This window comes from Astyanax mexicanus, chromosome 24 (assembly GCF_023375975.1).
Source record: "Astyanax mexicanus isolate ESR-SI-001 chromosome 24, AstMex3_surface, whole genome shotgun sequence".
In the NCBI taxonomy this organism is placed as follows: domain Eukaryota; kingdom Metazoa; phylum Chordata; class Actinopteri; order Characiformes; family Acestrorhamphidae; genus Astyanax; species Astyanax mexicanus.
Window position 1 is genome coordinate 12259165 of NC_064431.1, and position 12236 is coordinate 12271400.

Below are 12236 nucleotides of genomic sequence, written 5' to 3' on the forward strand. Positions count from 1 at the left end.
GGTGTTCCAGTTGAAAATTCCTTTAAATGTTTATCTGTTGTTGAATAACTTGGTCAGAATGTTGAACACACCAAGTTTAAATAAGTAAATAATGATTAACCAAAGAAAAAAATCTATAAATAAATCTTTTAAATTATCTATGCACGAACCAAAAAACTAAAATTTAAACGCAACATTTTGGGTTTTGCTCCCATTTTTCGTGAGCTGAACTCCATACTCTAAGACTTTAATATGTACGCAAAAAGGCTTTTTTTCTCTCAAATTTTGTTCACAATTGGGTCTAAAATTGTGTTATTGAGCACTTCTGCTTTACTGAGAAACTGACTTTGTTTTTTTAGGTCTTGGCTGTAAGTTAAGATGTCATCCTAACTATGAAGAAATGCATATAGAATTGTTTTGTAAATAAAAGTGATATATTTTAAAGTATATTTTAGACTCTAAAGTAGCATCTCTTGCTTTAATGACAGGTTTGCACATCTTGTCTGGATTTTCTCAGTCAGCTTTATGAGGTAAATTTCCTGGAATGGCTTTCAGTTAACAGCTGTGCTGAACTTTTCAATAGTTTGAATTTCTGAACCTCTTAATGTGTTTGAGAGCATCAGTTGTAAAGTTGTGAAGAGCAGAGTTGGTATAAAGTTAATAGCCATACAGAGTAATGTTCTAATCTATATTATTGTAAGAACTACTTAACAAAGTAAAGAAATAAAAACTGAAATAAGATAACACTAAATAATAAAGTGTGCCCAAGCTTTTTCAAATATGTTTCTATGTTTTTAAATAATATAATTCTGACATTTTCTTTCCCCCCACACCTCTTTAAATTCTATCTATGGAAGCCCATTCCTGCCACCTAAAAATAAAAATACTCCAGCAATCTTTTTTTTTATTATTATTAAGTAAATTGCTATCTCAATATTTTGAGATTTCATGATTTGACGTCTGAATCCACGTCTCCTACTAGTATCTCAAAATGTTTACTTAGTATCTCAAAATATTGAGATAGTATCTCAAAATATTGACTTAGTATCTCAAAATATTGAGATAGTATCTCAAAATATTGACTTAGTATCTCAAAATATTGACTTAGTATCTCAAAATATTGAGATAGTATCTCAAAATATTGACTTAGTATCTCAAAATATTGACTTAGTATCTCAAAATATTGAGATAGTATCTCAAAATATTGAGATAGTATCTCAAAATATTGACTTAGTATCTTAAAATATTGACTTAGTATCTCAAAATATTGAGATAGCAATTTACATAAAAATAATAAAAAAAAAAATATTTTTAGGTGGCGGGAATGGGCTTCCATAGTATTCTTTGAGTTTTCTGCTGTGTATTTTTTTATATAAAAGTCCTGTATGCAGAGTGCTGTTTTTTTAAATAGTTTAATCGGAATGTTAATCAGCTCTTCAGCTTTAAATCATTTGGGGATTAGTTAATGGTTCAGTATTTAAATAGTTAATGGGTTACACGCCACAGCCAAGCCCACCGAACGGCCGCCAGACTCGAAACCTGATTGGTCGTCGGCGTTTGGTTTGCGCAGTGCAGGCGGTGCATTTTCTAAACCCTGACCGCCGATCATCCCCCGATCAGGTCTGGATCAGCCCGGTATCTGCCCCTGGATGAGCTGCTGAATGAAGAGCGGGGTCCTGACCGCAGCCTCAGCCCAGCGCGCCCCAGAGCAGGCGAGTATTTCATTCTATATCAGCTTCAGGACGGAACACTGCACCAGTCATCTACACACTGCCCACTGCACACACACAGCGGCCGTGTACTGGCGAATTGTGCTACCCTGTCAAAACGTGCTACCATGGTGTAAATTTGATACACACCCAAGGGGCGCTCCCGTGTATGGGTTCATATGGAGCTACTGAGCAAAATGAGATTTTATAAATGTTTGATAATTTGATCATGAAACATGTTCTTATTGTCTATTAAAACAGAACAGTAATATATGTTTCAGTACTGTAGATGTAATTATTAAATCTAGTGATCAACTACTAATACAGAAAACAATAGGATAATCTTATCAAATGGAAAAGCAAAAATAACATGAACATCAACCACTGGAAATATTCACCTATTATTGGAATGTAATCTTTATGGACTTTATTTGTTTTCCTGATTTACTGTAAGAGATTTAAATATATTTTCTATTCTTTTTTTTTTCTTTTTAAATAATGTTGCTGTTGAAAAATTAACACATACCGATTACTAGGTTTTTAGCTAAATCTTTATTATAACCTAAAATTAGAGGAATACACACAGTGGTTAGAGGTGGGTAACCCAGGTCCAGAGCCGCCCAGGCAGTTGGTGCAAAAACCCTGGGATGGATTTTTACTTTCTGTACCTGGGTCACCCACCTCTAACAACAGTAAGTAGGATTTTTGGATAATCTAAAAGCACCTACCAGAAAATGCTCCCATAAGAAGTGTAGGAAAGATATCAGTTCTAATGAATGTGATAAGATTTGTGTTTTTTATCAACGTTTAAAAAACACAAAAACGTTAAGTTTCTGGGTCTGCGCATGCGCAGAACGGCTAAGTAGCACATATCGATGTGTAGCACAGCTCGACAGAACACCCCCCCTCCCTCCCCTCCGGACCTCGCGTGCAGTCAGATGTGCTTGGGGAAGTCTGTCCAGCCTCCTCAGTGGAGGTCACTGATCACTGATCAGATTCACAGTCTAAGTCTCAGAATGCATTCTGACTAAATCTGCCATGGAATAAATAATTGCAGAGCAGTTGATTAAATCAGATGTTTCCTAAATTAGCTAATTACTCCAAAATTATACAGTAATATCACTTGATACTCATGCCATTAATAGTATGGAATGTCTTCTTCAAGGATTTCATGGTCTGATTTGATAACAATTTGATTTTTTGGTTTTATAGCACTTTTTACAAAACCGAATGAACATTTTTGGCATCCAATTACTCCAAAATACAGTAATATCTCTTCAAACATATATCTAGGATGCATGAGAATGAGATCTTTAAGAATTTAGTGCTGTGATATGATAACCATTTGATTTTCTTATTTAATAGCACTTCAAACCTTTCCAAAATATTACACTGTTCTAGACAGTAGTCTTTCTGGTGTATCTGAGTTGATTAGACATGGTTAAATTATATTTATTTACCTGTAAAACTAGTTTCTATTCCATTTTCAGTCTCTGCAGAAGAAGCGTGAGCCTCTGCACGCCAGTGTTCGGTGTAGATCGCACGACCAAGCGTTTTCTGAGAGCAAACGGTGTGACCGCAGTGATTTTTTTTCTGTTGTCATATCGTCTTCTTTCACTGTAACGCGGTTAGTTTCTCTGAACAAGATGAAACTCTCCATCCAAAACCTGCGAGCTTCAGTTGCAGTAACTTCCAGAGCACACAAATGGGTCAAGTTTAAAAATCAAAATCAAGTTCAGCTCCAAATCTGTTTTTTAATTTTCCCATTTTTATTTGGATCATAAAATAAAAAAATGAAAATAAAAGCTGTTTTATATTCAAAAATGAAAAATGAAATAATTATTATTATAATTTTTTTTCTGATTTTGATTCTCAATTGAATATCAAATGAACAAATGATACATGGATTCATGATGCTCCTGAATGAAAACAATCACTTCATGAATATGCAAACGAGGGGAGCGCCCTTCTCTCCCTCTCTTTCACACATGCAATTGGGGGAAAAGTCTGTGTCACCTGTGTGTGTTTGTGTGTAAAAATAAATTAAAATCAATCTAAGCTCCAGATTATTTCATGCAACACAATCACTGCCATATTCTTTTTCATGTTCTTGTTGTTTGTTTGTTTGTTGCAGGTAATTATCACATCTAAAGGCAGGTCTACACAGAACTTCACCTTCCGCTGTTCTGGAGAGGGGAAGAGAAGCTCTCTCAGATGGAGAATGGAGACTGGGGATACATGGTTTGTCCAGAAAACACAAAAACATTGTACTTCGTAGCAACAACCTATTAATCACTTAACAACAAATTCACTTCTTCAGCTTCAGTTCGACACAAGTCTGATAACAGGCTGAGAACAGAACTCTTCCGTCTACGGAAAAAACGCAAACACCAGCCTGCCAAACATCTCCCAGACCTGCAGAAACAGTCATCATGACATTGTTGAGGTCACAAGAGCCTGATATTTGAGCCCAAATAAAACTGTTAATGTGATGATGAGGAGAAACCTCGAGAGAACCAGGCTTAAACCAGAGACCAGTGCAGTGTGTTAGCTTAATCATTACCAGTCCTTCTCTAAAGCAATGCCAGTATATTCCATCCAGTTCCCATATCATACTTCCTCAATTACTAAGGATGCACTGAAAATTCAGAATCTTTTATTTGCAGTATCCACATTCATTATAGTATATCAGGTGATCTGCTGGTCTGGTTGTATATAGCATTAAAGTGAAAATCAGGAAGTTTTTGATGAGAAGCATGCTGAACATGCATAGTGGTGCAGTCTTTTTTCAGAGTGAATGAATCTGGTGATTTTAGCAATTACTCTTTTAGATCGCCAGCTCTCTTAAGTCCTGATTCTGCATTTCTTTGGCCTTAACTACGTGTGAATGATCTGAGTTAATCACAGGTAAACACTCACTGACCACTGACTTTATGTTTATTGGAGTTTATTCCAATTTTATATAAAGTTAATTCCAGGTAAACACTCTCACTGATGACTGACTTTGTTAGTTTGAGTTTATTTTTATATTATAAAAAGTTATTTACAAGTAGACACTGTCATTAGAGGTAATTACAGGTATACACTCTTACTGACCACTAACTTTATTTATTTGGGTTTATTGTAATATTATATAAAGTATAAAGTTTATTACAGATAGACACTTCTAAAGGCCGTTATTGTAAATAAGAACTTGTTCTTAATGACTAGCCTGGTGAAATAAAGGTGAAATAAATAAAATAAAGACCACTCCAAGAAATAGAAGGATAGGCAGAGTTAGTTATTAAATTTAATCCATATTCAACATGAATAAAGAAAACCTTTTAAATTTGACCGCAGCAAGTAGGGTTGTGAATCTCTCAGTGTCTGGCGATTCGATTCCGATTTTTGGGGTCACGATTCGATTCAGAAACTATTTTCGATTCTGGAACGATTTTTCAAATCAAATGGTCTATAAATTTTGTTTAAATCATGTAAGAATATAAAAAGATGAAAGGACAATGTAAACAAATAGAAAATTTATTTAAAACAATAAACTTAGATTCCTTACTGTTAAATATTAAATATTTTTGCAACATAGTGACAGTGCCATAATAATGAATGAGTAATTTCTAGCAAGGTTAACTAATCCTGAATTCATTTCTAAAAGGAAGACATTGTTAAAACTGGAAAACACTTTTCAACAGCTTTTTAAACTGTACCGCGGAGCTTTTTAAACTGTACCACGGAGCTTTTAAACTGTACCGCGGAGCTTTTTAAACTGTACCACGGAGCTTTTAAACTGTACCGCGGAGCTTTTAAACTGTACCACGGAGCTTTTAAACTGTACCACGGAGCTTTTAAACTGTACCACGGAGCTTTTAAACTGTACCGCGGAGTTTTTAAACTGTACCGCGGAGTTTTTAAACTGTACCGCGGAGCTTTTAAACTGTACCGCGGAGTTTTTAAACTGTACCACGGAGCTTTTAAACTGTACCACGGAGCTTTTTAAACTGTACCACGGAGCTTTTAAACTGTACCGCGGAGCTTTTAAACTGTACCACGGAGCTTTTAAACTGTACCGCGGAGCTTTTAAACTGTACCACGGAGCTTTTAAACTGTACCGCGGAGCTTTTAAACTGTACCGCGGAGTTTTTAAACTGTACCGCGGAGTTTTTAAACTGTACCACGGAGCTTTTAAACTGTACCGCGGAGTTTTTAAACTGTACCACGGAGCTTTTAAACTGTACCGCGGAGTTTTTAAACTGTACCGCGGAGCTTTTTAAACTGTACCACGGAGCTTTTAAACTGTACCGCGGAGCTTTTTAAACTGAGCCGCTGAGCTTTTTAAACTGTACTGCGGAGCTTTTTAAACTGTACCGCGGAGCTTTTAAACTGTACCGCGGAGCTTTTAAACTGTACCGCGGAGCTTTTAAACTGTACCGCGAAGCTTTTTAAACTGTACAGCGGAGCTTTTTAAACTGTACCGCGGAGCTTTTTAAACTGTACCGCGGAGCTTATAAACTGTACCGCGGAGCTTATAAACTGTACCGCGGCGCTTTTTAAACAGTACCGCAGAGTTACCGCAGAGCTTTTTAAACTGTAATGCGTACCTTTTTAAACTGTATCGCGGAGCTACCGCGGAGCTTTTTAAACTGTACCGCAGAGCTTTTAAACTGTACCGCGGAGATTTTTAACAGTACCGCGGAGCTTTTAAACTGTACCCGGGAGCTTTTTAAACTGTACGGCGGCGCTTTTTAAATGGTACCACAGAGCTTTTTAAACTGTACCGCAGAGCTTTTTAAACTGTTCCGCGGAGCTTTTTAAACTGTACCGCGGAGCTTTTAAACTGTACCGCGGCGCTTTTTAAACTGTACCGCGGAGATTTTTAACTGTACCGCGGAGCTTTTTAAACTGTACCACAGAGCTTTTTAAACTGTACCGCGAAGCTTTTTAAACTGTACCGCGGAGCTTTTTAAACTGTACCGCGGAGCTTTTTAAACTGTTCCGCGGAGCTTTTTAAACTGTACCGCGGAGCTTTTAAACTGTTCCGCGGAGCTTTTTAAACTGTACCGCGGAGCTTTTTAAACTGTACCGCGGAGCTTTTAAACTGTTCCGCGGAGCTTTTTAAACTGTACCACAGAGCTTTTTAAACTGTACCGCGAAGCTTTTTAAACTGTACCGCGGAGCTTTTTAAACTGTACCGCGGAGCTTTTTAAACTGTTCCGCGGAGCTTTTTAAACTGTACCGCGGAGCTTTTAAACTGTACCGCGGAGCTTTTAAACTGTTCCGCGGCGCTTTTTAAACTGTACCGCGAAGCTTTTTAAACTGTACAGCGGAGCTTTTTAAACTGTTCCGCGGAGCTTTTTAAACGGTACCGTGGCGCTTTTTAAACTGTACCGCGGAGCTTTTAAACTGTACCGCGGAGCTTTTTAAACTGAGCCGCGGAGCTTTTTAAACTGTACCGCGGCGCTTTTTAAACTGTACCGCGGCGCTTTTTAAACTGTACCACGGAGCTTTTTAAACGGTACCGCGGAGCTTTTTAAACTGTACCGCGGCGCTTTTTAAACTGTACCGCGGAGCTTTTAAACTGTACCGCGGAGCTTTTTAAACTGTACCGTGGAGCTTTTTAAACTGTACCGCGGAGCTTTTTAAACTGTACCGCGGAGCTTTTAAACTGTACCGCGGAGCTTTTTAAACTGTATAGCGGAGTTTTTTAAACTGTACCGCGGCGCTTTTTAAACTGTACCGCGGCGCTTTTTAAATGGTACCACGGAGCTTTTTAAACTGTACCGCGAAGCTTTTTAAACTGTACCGCGGAGCTTTTTAAACTGTACCACGGAGCTTTTTAAACTGTACCGCGAAGCTTTTTAAACTGTACAGCGGAGCTTTTTAAACTGTTCCGCGGAGCTTTTTAAACTGTTCTGCGGAGCTTTTTAAACTGTACCGCGGAGCTTTTTAAACTGTACCGTGGCGCTTTTTAAACTGTACCGCGAAGCTTTTTAAACTGTACAGCGGAGCTTTTTAAACTGTTCCGCGGAGCTTTTTAAACTGTTCCGCGGAGCTTTTTAAACTGTACCACGGAGCTTTTTAAACTGTACCGCGGAGCTTTTTAAACTGTACCGCGGAGCTTTTAAACTGTACCGCGGAGCTTTTTAAACTGAGCCGCGGAGCTTTTTAAACTGTACCGCGGCGCTTTTTAAACTGTACCACAGAGCTTTTTAAACTGTACCGCGAAGCTTTTTAAACTGTACCGCGGAGCTTTTTAAACTGTACCGCGGAGCTTTTTAAACTGTTCCGCGGAGCTTTTTAAACTGTACCGCGGAGCTTTTAAACTGTACCGCGGAGCTTTTAAACTGTACCGCGGAGCTTTTAAACTGTTCCGCGGCGCTTTTTAAACTGTACCGCGAAGCTTTTTAAACTGTACAGCGGAGCTTTTTAAACTGTTCCGCGGAGCTTTTTAAACGGTACCGTGGCGCTTTTTAAACTGTACCGCGGAGCTTTTAAACTGTACCGCGGAGCTTTTTAAACTGAGCCGCGGAGCTTTTTAAACTGTACCGCGGCGCTTTTTAAACTGTACCGCGGCGCTTTTTAAATGGTACCACGGAGCTTTTTAAACTGTACCGCGAAGCTTTTTAAACTGTACCGCGGAGCTTTTTAAACTGTACCACGGAGCTTTTTAAACTGTACCGCGAAGCTTTTTAAACTGTACAGCGGAGCTTTTTAAACTGTTCCGCGGAGCTTTTTAAACTGTTCTGCGGAGCTTTTTAAACTGTACCGCGGAGCTTTTTAAACTGTACCGCGGAGCTTTTTAAACTGTACCGTGGCGCTTTTTAAACTGTACCGCGAAGCTTTTTAAACTGTACAGCGGAGCTTTTTAAACTGTTCCGCGGAGCTTTTTAAACTGTTCCGCGGAGCTTTTTAAACTGTACCACGGAGCTTTTTAAACTGTACCGCGGAGCTTTTTAAACTGTACCGCGGAGCTTTTAAACTGTACCGCGGAGCTTTTTAAACTGAGCCGCGGAGCTTTTTAAACTGTACCGCGGCGCTTTTTAAACTGTACCGCGGAGCTTTTTAAACTGTACCGTGGCGCTTTTTAAACTGTACCGCAGAGCTTTTTAAACTGTACCGCGGCGCTTTTTAAACTGTACCGCGGAGCTTTTTAAACTGTACCGCGGAGCTTTTTAAACTGTACCGTGGCGCTTTTTAAACTGTACCGCGAAGCTTTTTAAACTGTACAGCGGAGCTTTTTAAACTGTTCCGCGGAGCTTTTTAAACTGTTCCGCGGAGCTTTTTAAACTGTACCACGGAGCTTTTTAAACTGTACCGCGGAGCTTTTTAAACTGTACCGCGGAGCTTTTAAACTGTACCGCGGAGCTTTTTAAACTGAGCCGCGGAGCTTTTTAAACTGTACCGCGGCGCTTTTTAAACTGTACCGCGGAGCTTTTTAAACTGTACCGTGGCGCTTTTTAAACTGTACCGCAGAGCTTTTTAAACTGTACCGCGGCGCTTTTTAAACTGTACCGCGGAGCTTTTTAAACTGTACCGCGGAGCTTGTCTGTTATTATTTACTTTTTTTTATTACAGATGACAGATCCGGTGACCCTGAATGTTGGCGGTCATATATACACCACCTCGTTGTCTACTTTACAGCGTTACCCAGACTCCATGTTGGGCGCCATGTTCCGCGGTGATTTCCCCACAGCCAGAGACGCTCAGGGAAACTTCTTCATCGACCGCGACGGGCCGCTGTTCCGCTTCGTCCTGAACTTTTTACGGACATCAGAACTGACATTGCCATACGATTTTAAAGAAACCGAGCTGCTGCGTAAAGAGGCGGATTTCTACCAGATAGAGCCGCTGATCCAGAGCTTGAGCGACACAAAGCCACCATACCCGTTGGACACTTTCGAGCAGGTGGTGGAACTCTCCAGCACCCGAAAACTCTCTAAATACTCCAACCCTGTCGCTGTCATCATCACCCAGCTCACCATCACCACAAAGGTGCATGCTCTGCTTGAAGGCATCTCCAACAACTTTACCCGCTGGAACAAACATATGATGGACACCAGAGATTTCCAGGTGTCATTTACCTTTGGACCATGTGACTATCATCAGGAAGTGTCCCTCAGGGTGAACCTTGTAGAGTATATCTCCAAGCAGGGTTTCACCATTAGGAACACCCGTGTACATCACATGAGCGAGAGAGCCAATGAGAACACAGTGGAACACCACTGGACGTTTTGCAGACTGGCACGCAAGGTTGAAGACTAATACTGGGAAAATGATAGGCTGGAAGTAAAAGCATCCTAAATAAAGCCAAAATTCAGGAACATTTGAGAAGAATGGCTTTTGTAAAACACAAAACTGGCAGCAGATGGAAAAGAGGCAAAGTCTAGCTTCACATGCATTGGAGAAGGCATGCATTTGTTCATCACCTTCCCAGTTTCAGAAGCACTGTAGGTGACAGTGGAAGTCCTCGTGAGGGAAAGCCAGACCTTCACCTCTTTTTTCTGCTTCCAAGAATTGGAAAAACTAAACTGGGAAAAATATGGTAAAATTTTATTTAAAATTTTACCATACCATTTTAAGTTTGTTTGTGCCTAGGCTTATTACTATAGCAGACAGTCATAAATATAGTTACATCTGTATGAACAGGCCACACCTTCAACGTAACAGAAAAAACACCTGTCAGTCACACATTCCAATATATCTGCTCACTTAAGAAATGGGTGTGTTCAAATAAAAGCTGCCAAAAGGTGGATAAATGCAACCAATAGACTTACACATATTGCATGTTTTATGGTTCCATCCCTGTGTTATTTTTCTGTGGTGTGTATAGATGTACCCGTCAGCTGTGGTTGTGAAGTATGCCATGCTGACATGAAGTGAGGCCTCATAATGGATCATAGGATGATCAGTATTTAACTATTTAATATGCAAATGTAAAGTCTAACTGAATAATTGCAGAAAGCATTGCTACACTCTTAATCATATAGATAAACTACTTTTTTTTGGGGCCCACTCTTCAGGCCTCCGAGCAGACTCAAATGCTGACAGTATAGCAATATAACGAATTTTGGGATGCTGGCGGGCACAGGCGTCTGTTTGCTGATAAGCTGGGGATCTGGTGCTTTCCTCTGACTGCACTGGCTGCCTACTGATGTTGCAGCTTATTGGCTGTAAATGGACTTTACATGTGTCGGAGAAGGCATGCTTTTGTCCATCATCATCCTAGTGTTGCATTGTAAGTAATAGGTTGAGTCCTAGTGAGTGGGTCAGTTAATGGGTGTTGCTAAATTAGATAAAAAATAAAATTAAACGCTTATTTGACCTAATAATTTTTTTATTAATCATAAAAACCATTGTTCAGTCACTACTATGTTTTATGTGTTAAATAGACGATTTAATAAATTCTATAACTACAAAAGAATTAATTTGCAAGTTTGCAAGAATTCATTTGCAAGTACTTGCACGAAACAGAAACATTTGGGCCCCCGTTTAGGTTTGTCAACATAATGCAATAGTTCTAGAACTGTACAGACAGAACTGTTTATGGACCTTTATTTTAAAAGAGTGTATGTAGATCTCACTCAGCAAAGTTGGTGATACGGAAATTATTTTTTCTTGTTACAGCTCAGGTAATTGCTGTTCTATTTATTTATTTAATTATAAATATTTTTAGATTATTGCCTCATTTTTACATGTTGTTAATAAATCAACCCAAAGTGTCCAGAACTTTTCTCAGAATAAGGCAAAAAAGATCTGAAAATATAATATTTCTTTTAAAACCTTACGTGTATATAGTCATAATATATTTATCGCATATATGATTGACCATTCCTAATAAATCACAATATTACCAACTTGTATTGACAAAAATGTGAAACATTTCTTTAGATAAACTAGCAAATATTATCAATATACTGATCAAAATATTTTAGGAAACTATATATATTTGAATGTAAATGACAGTAAATTAGATGCTACATTTTACAGTTTGGCCCACAGTCTTTTAATTGTGTTTGTACTATTTCAGTAGGTATTTTGTGGTGTTTATATTATATATATATATATATATATATATATATATATATATATATATATATATATATATATAAACAATTATTATATAATGTAAAATTGGTGGCTAATATACAATTATTTCATTATTTCCAAATTGTGTTGTGTCCCCTCCCTAATGTCATGTGACTTTACAAGGTTCCAGGTGAGAATGGCAAGCACTGCTGTAAAATGTGGTGTTTAATTCTCTCATACTAGAATGGACGTAATTTGAGGTCGGGGGGACGGGGGGATGTCCTCTGCAGATTTTACGGTTAAAAACCAATGTAACACTATCTTATATACAGACTTATCAAGCGCTCGGACCAAGCAGAAAACGACCGCTTGAGCGGAAGCCAGTTTTCCTTTAGACCACCCACAAGCTCATCGACTGGCTCTGCCGTTTCTTGCTAACGTGTCCTTGGCCGCCGCGGCCGTCACTCCATCTGGTTCTAGACAGCGTGCGACCTTGCAAACTGTTATAAGGCTGTAAATTGTTAAAATGCT

The 12236-nt window shown here is 38.8% G+C and overlaps 1 protein-coding gene across 1 annotated transcript; it reads left to right on the top strand.

Annotated features, from left to right (window-relative positions):
- The first annotated feature begins 1499 nt into the window (after positions 1-1499).
- kctd6a (potassium channel tetramerization domain containing 6a) lies at positions 1500-11104 on the top strand. Its single transcript, XM_007229589.4, has 3 exons — positions 1500-1691; positions 3823-3929; positions 9255-11104. Exons 2-3 carry the CDS (start codon positions 3903-3905, stop codon positions 9939-9941), a joined length of 714 nt encoding a protein of 237 aa, XP_007229651.1. The 5' UTR covers positions 1500-1691; positions 3823-3902; the 3' UTR covers positions 9942-11104.
- The last annotated feature ends 1132 nt before the right edge of the window (positions 11105-12236 follow it).